Source organism: Bufo bufo, chromosome 2 (genome assembly GCF_905171765.1).
Source record: "Bufo bufo chromosome 2, aBufBuf1.1, whole genome shotgun sequence".
Taxonomy (NCBI): domain Eukaryota; kingdom Metazoa; phylum Chordata; class Amphibia; order Anura; family Bufonidae; genus Bufo; species Bufo bufo.
Window position 1 is genome coordinate 273,980,647 of NC_053390.1, and position 16,064 is coordinate 273,996,710.

The following is a 16,064-nucleotide window of genomic DNA, read 5'->3' on the forward strand; positions in this document are numbered from 1 at the left end:
TCTAGTTTTCTTTTTGGCCGGAGATAAAACCGTAGCATGCTGCAGTTTTATCTTTTGCCTGATCAGTCAAAAAGACTGACCTGAAGACGTCCTGATGCATCCTGAACGGATTGCTCTCCATTCAGAATGCATGGGGATAAAACTGATCAGTTATTTTCCGGCATTGAGCCCTTTTGACGGAACTCTATGCCGGAAAAGAAAAACACATGTGTGAAAGTACCCCAAGAATGACAAAGAAACCATGTAAGGCCTCTTTCACACTTGCGTTGTCCGGATCCGGCGTGCACTCCACTTGCCGGAATTACACTCCGGATCCGGAAAAACGCAAGTGTACTGAAAGCATTTGAAGACGGAACCGTCTTCAAAATGCTTTCAGTGTTACTATGGCACCCAGGACGCTATTAAAGTCCTGGTTGCCATAGTAGGAGCGGGGGAGTGGTATACTTACAGTCCGTGCGGCTCCCGGGGCGCTCCAGAATGACGTCAGAGCGCCCCATGCGCATGGATGACGTGTCCAATGCGATCACATGATCCATGCGCTTGGGGCGCCCTGACGTCACTCTGGAGCGCCCGGGGAGCCGCACGGACTGTAAGTATACTGCTCCCCGCTACACTTTACCATGGCTGCCAGGACTTTAGCGTCCCGGCAGCCATGGTAACCACTCTGAAAAAGCGAAATGTCGGCTCCGGCAATGCGCCGAAACGACGTTTAGCTTAAGGCCGGATCCGGATCAATGCCTTTCAATGGGCATTAATTCCGGATCCGGCCTTGCGGCAAGTGTTCCGGATTTTTGGCCGGAGCAAAAAGCGCAGCATGCTGCGGTATTTTCTCCGGCCAAAAAACGTTCCGTTCCGGAACTGAAGACATCCTGATGCATCCTGAACGGATTTCACTCCATTCAGAATGCATTAGGATAATCCTGATCAGGATTCTTCCGGCATAGAGCCCCGACGACGGAACTCTATGCCGGAAGACAAGAACGCTGCGCTTTTTGCTCCGGCCAAAAATCCTGAAGACTTGCCGCAAGGCCGGATCCGGAATTAATGCCCATTGAAAGGCATTGATCCGGATCCGGCCTTAAGCTAAACGTCGTTTCGGCGCATTGCCGGATCCGACGTTTAGCTTTTTCTGAATGGTTACCATGGCTGCCAGGACGCTAAAGTCCTGGCAGCCATGGTAAAGTGTAGTGGGGAGCGGGGGAGCAGCATACTTACCGTCCGTGCGGCTCCCGGGGCGCTCCAGAGTGACGTCGGGGCGCCCCAAGCGCATGGATCACGTGATCGCATGGCACGTCATCCATGCGCATGGGGCGCTCTGACATCATTGTGGAGCGCCCCGGGAGCCGCACGGACGGTAAGTATGCTGCTCCCCACTACACTTTACCATGGCTGCCAGGACTTTAATAGCGTCCTGGCTGCCATAGTAACACTGAAAGCATTTTGAAGACGGATCCGTCTTCAAATGCTTTCAGTACACTTGCGTTTTTCCGGATCCGGGGTGTAATTCCGGCAAGTGGAGTGCACGCCGGATCCGGACAACGCAAGTGTGAAAGAGGCCTAAAATGTTTTATGTTATTTTTGGTCAGACACATTTGTAACAGATTTTGCAGTGCTGTTACTGATAACGCGTGATAAAGATGGTTGAGGACCTTCTGACAAGTCCGATAACAGTTTGTCTTTATTTATTTCTAGATCCATCAGAATAACTCGTCCCACTGGTGACAGGAGCAATCAGGTACTGGTTTATTAGCCGTTATTCCTTATAGATCCAGATCATACATACCTACAATGGGCGTGAGCTTTGGGAGTGCTTCCATTCTTTGCTAGTCCTTAGATACTGATTGCCTACAAGATGTGAATTTTTTTTATTGCTGGTGTTACTGACATTTTATTAATATTTGCATGCTTTTTAGATGTTTTAGCGTTTCATCAGCTGCCTTGAGTTTCATGGTAGCATCAACTATGTGACTAAAGATACCGAATTACTGTTAAAGGGGTTGTCTCATGAGAACAACCCCTGTATCTATGCCCTATTGCCGCTACAGGGGAACATATAGCCAGACACCTGACTATACTAACCAACCCTGCTGATCACTGGCTGTTATTGCACCTTCTAGCTCTCTTCACACCATGGATTTTTTTTACAGGAGCCTTGATGCGTTTGCTATGATCTGCATGATATCGTTTTTCAGTCTATACGCAGACCAGCCGTAACTGTAAACCCACTGACTGGTGAAGTAAATAACAGGAATCATCTCTTTACAATGGCAGCTATCAAGGGGTATGACATATTAGGCAGCAACTGAACACTCAGCTCTTGAAGTTCGTGAAGAAAGAAAAATGGGCAATTGTAAAGATCTGAGCGACTTTGACAAGGGCCAAATTGTGATGGCTAGATGACTGGTTCAGAGCCTCTCCAGTAGTACTGGTCTTGTGGGGTGTTCATGGCATCCAGTGGTTAGTTAGTACCTTCCAAAGGTGGTCCAAGGAATGATAGCCGTGAACCTTCAACACAGTCGTTAAAACCCATGCTTAGTTATGCAAGTGGGGATTGAAGACTAACCTCTTAATCCCACAAATGTAGCCCAAATTGCTGAAAAAAATACAAATGTTGTCCCATCTTGGCTTTTAATGAGGAAAAGATGGGAATAACCACTGTAAGCACCTGCCGAGGGAAGCGGAGTTATGGAAATGGTCAAAAAGGCGGCACTCTGTTGTGTCCGTAACTCCCATAGCAATGAATGGGAGCTACACAAACAGTTTAGCACAGCAAGTTACAGTGTCCCAAACCCCTGGGTTACAGATACAACATATCTTGCTGTGCTATGTTTTGTGCGTAGCTCCCATTCACTGCCAGCTGCTTGGCCATTTCCATCACTCCACCTTCCCTGGCTGCACTTAAAGGGATTCTGTCACCTCTTTTTACCCTATAGAGATGCGGACATGCGCGGCAAGATCGCCGCTAGCATGTCCGCAATATACCTGTCCCATACCTCTGTGTGGTTTTATTGAGTGTAAAAAATGATTTTATATATATATATGTAAATCAGCCTGGTAAGGAGCCCAAGGGGCTGCACTAACCGTTCTGGAGCCCAGCCATGCCCCCCTGTGAAGGAGCCCAGCACCGCCTGTATCCAGGAATCTCCTCCTTGCTCAGAAAGTCAGAGGGTAAAAAGAGGTGACAGAATCCCTTTAAAGTGAACATTCCCATCTCGGCCTTTACAACCTCTTTAATGAACGCTATGAGAACAGTCAGAACACACAGTACATCGCAGGTAGCTGCGTATATGGCTGCATAGTTTCCCATCACATGTGAGCATCAGAATTGGAGTGGCCTGGTGTGATTCTTCTACATCACATGGGTGGCTGGGTGCATGTACCTTCTGATGATATAGGCAATGTTCTACAAGGAAACCTTAGGTCCTGGCATTCATATAGATTTTAGGAACTGTTCACATAAAAAAAAAAATTTTTATGTAGGTTTAATGTACACACTAAGGGCTCTTTCACACGAGCGGATCCCGTGCAGGTAATCCGCTGCGTGAAAAAGTGCTAAGCCCCGCTCCGGACAGCAGAGACACGGAGCATTGACATGATTGATAATAGGGATCGACCGATTATCGGTTTTAACGATATTATCGGCCGATATTCAGGATTTTGACAGTTATCGGTATCGGCATCTATTTTGCCGATATACCGATAATGTATTGGGAACACAGAACGCGCTGCTCTCAGCGCTCTCCGTGTTCCCTCCGCAGCACAGGGGAGAAGGAAGCAGTGTCTCCCTCCCCCTGTGCTGCTGCTGCCGCCGCCAATGAGAGGAGAAAGGACAAAAGAAGGGGAGGGGCTGTGGCCACCGCTCCACCAATGAAGATAAGTCTCATTAATTCATATACAGGAGGCGGGAGCTGGTACCGCAGATCGCAGCTACCGCTCCTAGAGGTCGGGAGCCGGCTATGTGATTCTGCAGCCAGCTCCCGCCTCCTGTATATGAATTAATGAGAGATTTCTCTTCATTGGTGGCGCAGTGCGCCCCCCCCATCCCAGTATTAAAAACGTTGGTGGCGCAGTGCGCCCCCCCCCCCCCCCCCCTTCAGTATTAATCATTGGTGGCCACAGGGTCCCCTCTCTGATCGGAGCCCCAGCAGTGTAAGCCTGGGGCGCCGATCGATTACCATGGCAGCCCGGACGCTATTGAAGCCCTGGCTGCCATGGTAAGCTCCATGCTGCTGTGTGCACAAAGCCCAGAGCAGCAGGGACAGTGTGAGATCCTATTCACCCTGATAGAGCTCTATCAGGGTGAATAGGACAAGGGTTCTAGTCCCTAAGGGGGCTAAAAGTCAGTAAAAAAAAAAAACACAAAAATATTAAGTATAAATAAAAAAGAAAGATTTACAAAAAAAATAAAATACACGTTAACAATAAACATATTAATTTTCAGCAGATTTGTGTAGGAAATGTTTTGTTTTTTTTTTAAATGAAAATTCCCAGAATATCTGTATAAATTATCGGCTATCGGCCTGAAAGTTCACAAATTATCGGTATTGGCCCTAAAAAATCTATATCGGTCGATCCCTAATTGATAATGCTCTGTGCCTCTCTGTAACCCTTTTACTACAAAATCACAGTGACAACTTTATCTCATTGTGATTTTGTAGTAAAAAGATCACAGAGAGGCACGGAGCATTATCAGTCATGTCAATGTTCCGTGTCTCTGCTACCCAGAGCAGGGCATGGCTGTCTTTCACGCAGCGGATTCCACGCATGACATCCGCTCCTGTGAAAGTTCCCTAAGGGGGGAATTTATTAAGAGGGGAAAATTTGAAGTCCGTTTTGCTTGAGTCTGCGTTATAGTACTTTGCCGTATTTAGCAAATGTCTCATGTTACTTGATAAATCTGTCTTATCCTTAGACCACTTGTGTATAGAGAAGCTCCTCCAGTTTTCCTTCTCCACCTTCCTCCTTTAAAAAAAAAAAGAAAAAAGTCTCAATGATAAATCTGGAGTAAAACTCATTAACACACCTACTTTTCCACCCACATTACAAAACTGCAGTAAGGGTGGGTTCACACTAGCGTTAGGGATTCCGTTATTGCTTTCCGTTATAACATGGCTATAACAGAATGCCCAGACAGAATGCAAAACGGAAGCCTTTTAAAGGCATTCCGTTTGCTTTCCGTCCTAATAGAAGTCTATGGGAAAGCATAACAGATCCGTCTGAGTCCCGTTATACAAGACGGAAAACAAACTCCTGTTGACAGGACTTTGTTTTCCGTCTTGCATAACGGGACCCAGACGGATCCGTTTGGATTCCCATAGACTTATATTAGTACGGAAAGCAAACGGAATGCCTTTAAAAGGCTTCCATTTTGCATTCCGTCATAATTACAAGTCTATGGCCAGAAGAACGGATCCGTCCTTCCGTCTTATTGATTCTGTTATAACGGAAAGCCATAATGGAATCCCTAACGCTAGTGTGAACCCACCCTAAGTTGTGTAAAAACGCAAACAAGTTGCTAAATTTTGTACAGTCGCTTACATTTTGCACGCCAGAATTGTGGAGTGAAGGTATGATAAATCAGGGCCTAAATGTGCCCATAATCTTTATTGCATGCAGAGGCCAAAAAAGTGTGCTTTTGACATCATCTGGCTGGCATACATCAGTATACCACAAAATAAAGGCATGGAGCAGCTTAGTAGACTGAGGTATTCCATCCCATCGAGTCACGTAACATATATGTGAGTATAGCCCTTGGTGGTCGCAGATGTGGTCAGGGAAGGGACAAAGCAGGCAGGCACGCTTCATAAGACTGTAAATGATGGTGTTATAGTCGTAGATGCGCTCTCTCTCTCCCAGCATTTATCGTGTGCATTGCATTCCTGACCTCTCCCCTCATGCTTCTTATCTGCGGTCTCTTTAACCCTTAGTGAGCTATCCGCTTCATGCATCATGTGCAGTGTGTCAGTTTGGTGAGAAGGTCCAGCAGATGGGCAAGGATCATTTGTGAGCTGTGTCTAGACATATACCACTGTATGCCTCTACTGTGGGGTACATTGCCGCTTTCCATTGGAGGTACACTTCGGGAGTCCTCCTGACATGCAAGTTCAAATATAATGTGAACAGTTCCATATTTTGACACATACCGCCGACCTCAAAATTGTTGCAGACCTTCATGGCAGCAGTACTCCCTATTGACATTGACCTCTTTCAGCATGATAAGTCACCGTTAAATAGTTCAGGAACATGACAGAGTTCAAGGTGTTGACGTCCAATTTCCCCAGATCTCAATCCAATTGATTATGTGTTGGATATTCTGAAAAAAAACTTAGCTTTTAAAAAAAAAACTACTTCTGGTTGCTGAGACCTTCCCTGATCTCTAAGATGAGCAGGGGTTCTCAGGACCTCAACCCTTGCTGATCAAAACTTTTGGCATGTCACTATGACAACGTCAAGAGTTCTTTTTTTCATGCTCTACTATTTTGGCTGCTGAAGAGGAAGTGTGAAACTGTCTGCTTTGACCAATCCCTTGTTAACGGAGACCCCAGTGATCAGCAGATAAACCTGGCAATGTGTGTAATTGTCCTGCAGCGCCACCTGGTGCCCTTTCAGTGAACTGTCCCTCTAGTGGCTCAGAATGCCATAGTTGGCTATTTGATGTGCATCTGAATATTTATGGACCCTATTATAATGGCAGTTTGGAGCTTTTCTTTCCAAAATTGAGACTTTGCACTGTTTACTTACTTTTTTTTTTTTTTTTTTTTTCATTTTTCAAGGTTTCAAGTTAACCTCATCATCAAGACCAGATCCTGAAAAATCCTGACATTGAAGGAATTCTGATAATCCAAGCATATTGCTTGCCAAATATTGCCAAACTGTGACTGTCTAGAGCGAATGTATTTGCACTTGTTAACTTGCATAGCTCATCTGACTTTTACTGTGATCTCTGGATCTTTTATTTGTTACTGAATATGGAGCCAGTATTTTATGAGCCACAAGCGGCTTTTATTTTTGACACATGAGGTTGGACTGTCCTTCTCGGTAAACTGGACGGAAGGGTATGTGCGTCCTCTCATCCATCACACAGACTGGTGACATGAAGGAGCGGCTGCAATAAATAGTTGTATTCTTTTCCTTACAACAGACTGATCCATTGTAATAGTCTATCATTTTGTTTCTTCCACGTGGTTGCAAACAAAGGAGACAAAAGTGAAATCAGAGTGTCTTTTTACATTTGGTGTTTAACTGTGTTCTTCAAATCTCTATTTAAAATTTTAATATATGATTCATCGCATTCCAAGTTTTTATTCAGATGTCATGATATTAAACTGTTTTAATAAAGTGCCAAATTATTGCCGCCTTTTATTGCAAAGAGGTTTTGCGCTATGGCGAGCAGGATTTTTCTAGATTGGTTGCAGAACATGATCTAAAATGCACGGTCAGTTGTTTGGCGTTCTTCTAGAATACTGATGACTGTGGTTGTCAAACCTCTAAAAATGCCAAACTGTAAAAAAAATAGAAAGACACATCCACTATGCATTGATATTTTACTTCTCAGCATAATGTATAAACCGGTACATGAAGCACTTTGTATAGGTTTGATCAAAATGCATAAGCCCACTCATCAGGTCAAAGTGGCCTCTTGAGCTGGTCCCATTTCTAATTTGGCGCAGCGCCACATGGCAACCAATGCCTCTGCAACACAGCAACTGCAGGCGGCAAGGCCCAAGAACACCACTGCGGTCGAGCTAAGCCCCTTTAGAACTGGATCACACCAGCCCACAGGTACAGCAAAAACATTGCCCCTTGTCAACAGATCTGAAAAGCTTTGGCAAACCTTCATAAATCAAGAAGAGATGATCACACCCCCACACCATAGAGATGGAAAAAGGTCTACAAAGAGGACAACAAAATAAGGAAGTATTACCAAGGTTTCCCTAGTATAAAAATAATAAACTGGGTATGGCCACACAGGATGGAAATTTGTGTGCGGCACATCCGCGGCGTTTAACAGTACCAGCCAATTGGGTAAAATATGAAGACATTTCTACATGCTGCGGAAAATATCAGCAGTGTAAATTGTCAACTTATGCTGGGATTTCTGGCCCAGATGTCCCCTTTTGGAATGCAGAAGGTGAAATTTGCAACAACTCCGTAAGAAATTTAACCCTGCTCTAATCATTATATGATGTCTATAGCAGTAGCTTTGACCATTGTGGTCTGGGCATCTGACTTGTGGGAACATTGTGGGAAAGAGGTGGGGATCTGACTTGTGGGAACAAGGTCAGATCTGATTGGTTGCTATGGGCAACTAAGCCAGTTTTCTAGTTAAACAGTTTTGATAAATGAGGCCCTGTGTGTTTTAGGATGCTCTTGCACAAAGTACGACCACCATAAAAGGCACAGTTGTTAAAGTGGCTAAGGCAAATGGCCCACGTGATTTTGATAAATATATATATATAATATATATATATATATATATATATATATATATACAATGATAATATTATATACAAGGGTATACTAAAATTCCTGGTTGTTTTCCTCGTACCATTTTCCCACTCACTGGCTCAGGATCCTTGAAAAGCTAGGTGTTTCTGTTGGTTATAACACTGTCATTCTATCAAAAGATGTGACTTTAAGAGATCCCTAGACATAACCTGAACAAGGAGGACATATCAAGGTCTGATATTTAGACTTTATTTTTTTTTTTTTTATTTTTTTGTTCTTGTATTTTAAATTAAATCCAGAAAAGTAAATTCTGTATTTGGATTTCCAAAATTGTAAGATGCCTTTACTGATGCACACTTGGGCCCAGAATGGACCAAATAATAATCATGATCTTTATATAGCGCCACCATATTCCACAGCGCTTTACAATTCAGAGGCTGCATGTACAAATCAAAATAGACATCACAGGATTACAGGCTAATATACTATTGAAACACTAGAAGTCAGGAAGGACCCTGCTCGCAAGAGCTTACAATCTATGAGGAAATAGGGGGTGACACAAAAGGTAAAATTGATTGTTTTATAAAGTGGTCCAGCCATCTTTGCACTAAATAAGAGTAGTGCAGATGGAGCTGCATGAGCTGGGGTGTGGGGATTACTGTATGATGATGGTGTTTGATTCTGAAGAATGAGGAGTGGGGAGCTAAGTGGGCAAGAGGCAGTTTAGAGAACGTGGTAAGCCTGCCTAAAAAAAAAAATGCGTTTTTAAGGCACGTTTAAATCTAAGGAAGTTGGGAATTAACCTGATTGTCTGGGGCAGTGAATTCCAGAGAGCTGGTGCAGCTCAAGAAAAGTCTTGAAGATTGGAATAAAAGGTTTGAATTTTTGAGGATAATTATCTTAGGGTGGTAGACAAAATTAGGGAGGATATGTAGGAGGGAGGTGCAGCATTGTGGGTGAGGAGTTTGAACTGTATTCTGTGGTGGTTGGGCACAGAGAGGAACCATCAGTTTAGTTGTTGGACAGAAAGATGAGCCTGGCTGCTGCAGTTAGGACAGACTGAAGGGGGGAGAGTTTAGTGAGAAAAAGACCGAATAGTAATAATTTACAGTAGTCAAGATGAGAATGAATCAAAGCAACAAGAGTTTTGGCCGTTTCCACCATGCTAAAAGGCTGGATTCTGGAGATATTCTTGAGGTGAAGACGACAAAGAGCATGCCAGTGACTGAATATGGGACACAAAGAAAGAGTCTGAGTTGCACATAACCCCAAGACCAGAAGTTATAGTACAACAGACTGACATTGAAATAGCAGGTTTAGGTAGGTTAGTAGATGGGGAAAGAAGTTCAGTTTTAGATAGAGGACATGATGTTAGAGACAGCTGCAAGACCATCACTGGTGGTTTGTAGTACTGCTGGAGTGATGTAATGGGATGAAGTATATAGTTGGGTCTTGTCACTATAGAGATGGTACTGAAAACCAAATCTGCTAATGGTCTGTCCGAAAAGGTCTGTATAGAGAGAGAAAAAAAATGGACAAGGCCAAGTACTGAACCCTGAAGAACTCAAACATCAAGAGGAGGAGGAGAAGTAGTACCAGCGAATGACAGACTGAAAAAGCAGCCAGAGATAGAGGAAAAGAACTAAGGCCCCTTTCACACGGGCGAGTATTCCGCGCGGATGCAATGCGTGAGTTGAACGCATTGCACCCGCACTGAATCATGACCCATTGATTTCTATGGGGCTGTGCACACGAGCGGTGATTTTCACGCATCACTTGTGCGTTGCGTGAAAATCGCAGCATGTTCTATATTCTGCGTTTTTCGCGCAACGCAGGCCCCGTAGAAGTGAATGGGGCCGCGTGAAAATCGCAAGCAAGTGCGGATGCGGTGCGATTTTCACGCACGGTTGCTAGGTGACTATCGGGATGGGGACCCGATCATTATTATTTCCCCTTATAACATGGTTATAAGGGAAAATAATAGCATTCTGAATACAGAATGCTAAGTAAAATAGGGCTGGAGGGGTTAAAAAAAAATTTAACTCACCTTAATCCACTTGTTCGTGCAGCCGGCATCTCTTCTGTCTTTAACTGTGAGCAATAGGACCTTTGATGACATCACTATGCTCATCACATGATCCATCACCATGCTATTATTTTCCCGCACTGTGCGGCTCTAGTGCTGGCAGCCTATCAGAGGAACAGGGAAGGGACACGCCTCTCCCCTCCCTGCCCCGCTGCAGCACAGCCATCTGTATCGCTGTCCTGAGGAAGGCAATACAGATGACTATGGAGATGAGCGCTTCCACAATGGAAGCGCTCATCTCCCTGTGCCCTGCCGCCGCTGCCCCCCACTTGTGAGCAGCGCCGCCAGCTGGGGGGGGGGGGATTGCTACGTTGCCCCCCCTGGATCCACCAGTGGGTCGAAAAGAGAGTTTGCAGAAAGGTAACTTATTAGGCAAGAATAGACCAGACTTTACAGGAGTTTAGAAGTAAAGTAGAAGTTAGAGACAGGTCAGTAGTTAGCAGCACAGGTCAGGTCAAGAGATGATTTTAGTAGAAGTAGTGGGGTTACAACATAATGCTTAAAAGAGAACAGAAAGATGTCAGGAGAGAGAGAGAGGTTAGATATTGTATTTAGGTGACTAATGACAGCCAGGGAGAGGGACTGGAGGAGGTATGAGGGAATAGGTAGTCTGTGGAGAAGAGAGGATCTTGGAGACTTCTCCATCTGTTATAGGGTCAAATGAGGAGAGAGAACAAGAAATGTGAGAGGGAGGGGAGATTATTTCCTGCCTGATGTTAGCAAACTTATCTTTGAAGTAAGTGGACTGGTCTTCAGCACAGAGGTCAGTTATTGGGGGGGGGTGTATTTTAGGGCTGAGGGAGTGAAAAGTATCATTTTACGCTATCTGAAAGTGAGGAGATTGGTCTGTTTGAGAAGGTGGAGAGCAGAGTTGTAGATTTAAAGTATACATTTATAATGGAGAAAATCTGCAGGGATTCGTGATTTTCTCCATAAACGTTTGGCACGCCTAGAGCAGCACTGAAGAAAACGAGTCTCAGGTGTGTGCCAGGGTTGCTGTGGTCTGTGTTGGGAAGGTTGGAGTGTAATGGGAGCTGCTTCACCAAGGCTGGTTTGGAGGATATGGTTTTTATGATTCGCAGCCAGATCGTCATGAGAGCCAAGAGATTGTTGCCAATGATAATGGTAGGGTGTCAACAAGTTGCTGGGAGTTAATGGCATGTAGGCTTTTGTATGTGTGAAAGGTAGGAAGGTCATGAGAAGATTAAGAGATATGTATAAGTAATTGAAAGATGATTGTGGTCAGAAAGAAGTAAAGTCAAACACTGAGCAGATGCGGAAGAAGACTAGATGAAGCATATTGCCGTCTTTGTGTGTGGCAGAGGAATTAGGTTGTGAGAGGCTAATGGGGATATTGGATCTTTAAAGTCACCCATTATAAGTTGGCAATTCAGCCAATAAAAATGAGGACACCAAGCAGCAAAATGATACAAGAACTGGGTGGGTGAGCCCTGGGTATAGACAACTGCCAACTGGGTTGAAGAGTCTGATGATGTGAACCTCAAAAGAGGTGAATGTGAGAGAGGGTACAGGGGTATTGACCTGAAATGTGCACTGTGGAGAAAGAAGTATGACTACTCTGGGGGTACAGGAAAAGTGTAGGCCATCAAAAGATAAAGCAGCAAGGGAAGCTATGTCATAATGTTGAGGCCATCTACATATATCTATTATTTTTACACTGATTCTAATCTGTTTCTACAAGATCTGAATCCACAAGATAGAAAAAAAAAAAACTGGCATGGTGTAATGCATGTCAAATTATTGCCCAAAGCTGCTAGGGGAAAATAAAGTGTTCAACTGAGAACAATACAGTGGCACTCTGGGTGCCTATGAGTTTGTATTACCAACCAATTATGTGCAGTTCTGTAGTTTCTGAAAAGTGATTTTTGTTTCCTAAAGTAGGGTTTACACACAGATTTCTGACCTATCAGACTAATTTTAAGGAAGGTTTTGGTCAGAGTTGGCTGTTTTCACACTCAGATATTTTGTTAGTTTAACATCCTTTTATGTGGACTGACAATCAGGCCAATTTTCAAGGATGAGCATTTGTAGAAAAGCTCCTTCCTGATCACTGTATCAAGTGATTGTGTCTTTTGGCTAACACCAAAAATGATTGCTTCTGTGCAGCAGATCGGCCTAGGTAAACAGTGACCTGCTGCCCAGAATCAATGATTCAGCAAGCAATTGCTTGTCACTATACTGTGGAGGTGACTGCTGCATGTGAATGCAGCTCTCACCTCTCCTGACGATCAGGCAATTATCAGGAATGAACATTTAGTAAAAGGACCATTAAAACCAATGCATATCTGCCTCATCTGTTATGATGGTCCCATAATAAAACCTTCATGTTCTCTATACATAGTTGTCATTCTGACGCGTTTCAGATGCTGTTTACACGCTACAATCATTATGATTATCAATACATTTTTATGCACATCACATTACATTAGTTTTTTGGCAGATGAGACAAATTCCATCAGATCAAATAACCATTTACACACAGTTCTGACTAATATTGGTCAGACCAGACAAAACAATTGGTCAGATATCTGTACATGTAAAAACACTCTATATAACTCTATATATTTACACAGGAGACTGACCTTTCTATAGAATACATTTTTCTGGGGGTTTTCAAAATCCAGTCATACTGCCGAGTCACAGATAGGTGGCAGTATTGCTACAAGTCAAGAAAAAAACTGTTCTCTGTATAAAAAAAAGACCACTACAGGACATAGGTATTTAAGGTATGCACGAAAAAAAGAATGTTCACGGGCTCATCCCTTTATTTGTATTGTAGGTTTTTTACCACTTAAAGACCCGTGCCATACATGTACGGCGCTGGTGGACGTGACTTAAAGGGTTTCTGTCACCCCACAAAACTCTTTTTTTTTGGATAGTTATATTCCTTATAGCGCGATATAGGAGAATATAATAGTCTTACTTACTTTCATGCGGCCGATTCTTTAGAAAACAAAGTTTTATAATATGTAAATCAGGGCTCTACCAGCAAGTAGGGCGTCTACTTGCTGGTAGCCGCAGCAGAAAACCGCCCCCTCGCCGTGTTGATTGACAGGGCCAGCCGTGATCTCCTCCTCCGGCCGGCCCGGTCAGTATTTCAAAAATCGCGCGCCTGTGGTCATTCGGCGCAGGCGCTCTGAGATGAGGAGGCTCGTCTCCTCAGCACTCCCTCAGTGCGCCTGCGCCGATGACATCACCGAAAGAGAAGACGTCATCGGCGCAGGCGCACTGAGGGAGTGCTGAGGAGACGAGCCTCCTCATCTCAGAGCGCCTGCGCCGAATGACCAGAGGCGTGCGATTTTTGAAATACTGACAGGGCCGGCCGGAGGAGGAGATCACGGCTGGCCCTGTCAATCAACACGGCGAGGGGGCGGTTTTCTGCTGCGGCTACCAGCAAGTAGACGCCCTACTTGCTGGTAGAGCCCTGATTTACATATTATAAAACTTCGTTTTCTAAAGAATCGGCCGCATGAAAGTAAGTAAGACTATTATATTCTCCTATATCGCCCTATAAGGAATCTAACTATCCAAAAAAAAAAAAAAGAGTTTTGTGGGGTGACAGAAACCCTTTAAGGACCAGAGCCGTACATGTACGGTGGGCTGATCGGGCGGGTGCAGGAGCTGCGCCCCTCTGATCAGCGGCACGGACCCGGCAGTTACTGACAGCCAGGCCCCTGCTGCATACGCAGGCATCGGTGAAAACACTGATGCCGGTGTGTTAACCCCATGTATGCCACAGTCAAAGCTGGCCGCGGTATGCCAAGGGTTCGCGAAGGGTACGTATGCCCTCCGCTTCCCCATCGGGTCCCTGCGCTGCAGTGACGGGGACCCGATGGCAGAGAAGGCAGCCCGATGCCAGCCATAGGCAACGGAGCTTGCCTTGTACGGAAGCCTGTGAGATCCAGCACCTTAGGCTGGGTCTCACAGGCAGTGTGTCAGCATAAAAGCAGGATGTATTGTAATGCATTGCAGAGGGCATCAGACCCCAGAAGTGGAAGTCCCAGAGTGGGACAAAAATAAAAAGTACAAAAAAAGTACAAATAAAAGTGTTTTTCATAATAAAAAAATTAAGTTTCAAGTAGAAAAAAAAATTCCCAAAATAAAACATAAAATTGTAAAATAATAGAAACCCAAAAGTGCAATTTATTGAAATAAATCGGGGAAACAAAATTATTTTAAAACATAAGCATTGGATAAATACATAAGGATGTCAGATAAAAAAGTAAAAAACAAATGTTACATTAAATCTCCTTAAGAACGCAGCTGAGGGATATAGGTCCCCCACAGATGGTAAAATCAGATAGAGAACAGTAGATAATTAAAAGTTAAATCACCAAAAAAAGAATGGCTGATGTTGTAACCAGTCCTAAACTGCTAGCGATTTGTATATCGTGATCACATAAGAAGTTCCAGCATATTATTTATTTATTTATTTTATGCACTTATATAGCGCTACCATATTCCGCAGCGCTTTACAGACATTAGCATCCAACTGTCCCCAATGGGGCTCACAATCTAAGTTATGTGTAGGCAGTGCAGACAGTACCATATATAAGATACTTCAATATAATATTTGGCTTATTCGTGGCGTCCCACGTTAAGAGCTTATTGTCGTCACCAACAACAGCGGGACAGAAAGTATGTACTTACAGTGGATATAAAAAGTCTACACACCCCTGTTTAAATGTCAGGTTTCTGTGATGTAAAAAAATGAGACAAAGATAAATCATTTCAGAACTTTTTCCACCTTTAACCCCTTCAACCCCGGGCCTGTTTTCACCTTCCTGCCCAGGCCATTTTTTGCAAATCTGACATGTGTCACTTTATGTGGTAATAACTTTAAAACACTTTTACTTATACAGGCCATTCTGAGATTGTTTTCTCGTCACATATCGTACTTTTTTATAAAAATGAGTAAAAAAATCATTTTTATTCATAAAAAAATACCAAATTTACCAAAAATTTTGAAAAATTAGCAAATTTCCAAATTTCAATTTCTCTAATTTTATAATAGATAGTAATACCTCCAAAAATAGTAATTCATTTACATTCCCCATATGTCTACTTCATGTTTGGATCATTTTGAAAATGAAATATTTTTTGGGGGCGTTAGAAGGCTTAGAAGTTTGGAAGCAAATCTTGAAATTTTTCGGAAAATTTCCAAAACCCACTTTTTAAGGACCAGTTCGTTAAGGTCTGAAGTCACTTTGTGAGGCTTACATAATAGAAACTGCCCAAAAATGACCCAATTTTAGAAACTACACCCTACTATTTTGGGGTACATATGATTTTGGCACCGTTTTTATTTATTATTTTTAACAATATTCATCTGACAGGTTAGATCATGCGCTATTTTTATAGAGCAGATTGTCACGGACGCAATGATATCAAATATGTCTTCTTTCTATGATGTTTGTTTCAGTTTTACTTACATAATATAGCATTTTTTAAAACAAAAAATTTGGTTTTTGTATCTCCATTTTCTGAACGCCCTATTTTTTTTATTTTC

General features: G+C 43.4%; 1 protein-coding gene across 3 annotated transcripts in view; it reads left to right on the forward strand.

The window, feature by feature from the left end:
- The window catches only part of TPST2 (tyrosylprotein sulfotransferase 2), a 64,814-nt gene extending 58,015 nt beyond the window's left edge, over positions 1–6,799 (forward strand). For all 3 annotated transcript variants that reach the window (XM_040416551.1, XM_040416550.1, XM_040416552.1), the window contains 2 exons: positions 1,693–1,735; positions 6,774–6,799. In XM_040416551.1, the coding sequence (XP_040272485.1) occupies positions 1,693–1,722 (30 nt within the window). In that variant the 3' untranslated portion in view covers positions 1,723–1,735; positions 6,774–6,799. The remainder of the gene's footprint in view (positions 1–1,692; positions 1,736–6,773) is intronic.
- The last annotated feature ends 9,265 nt before the right edge of the window (positions 6,800–16,064 follow it).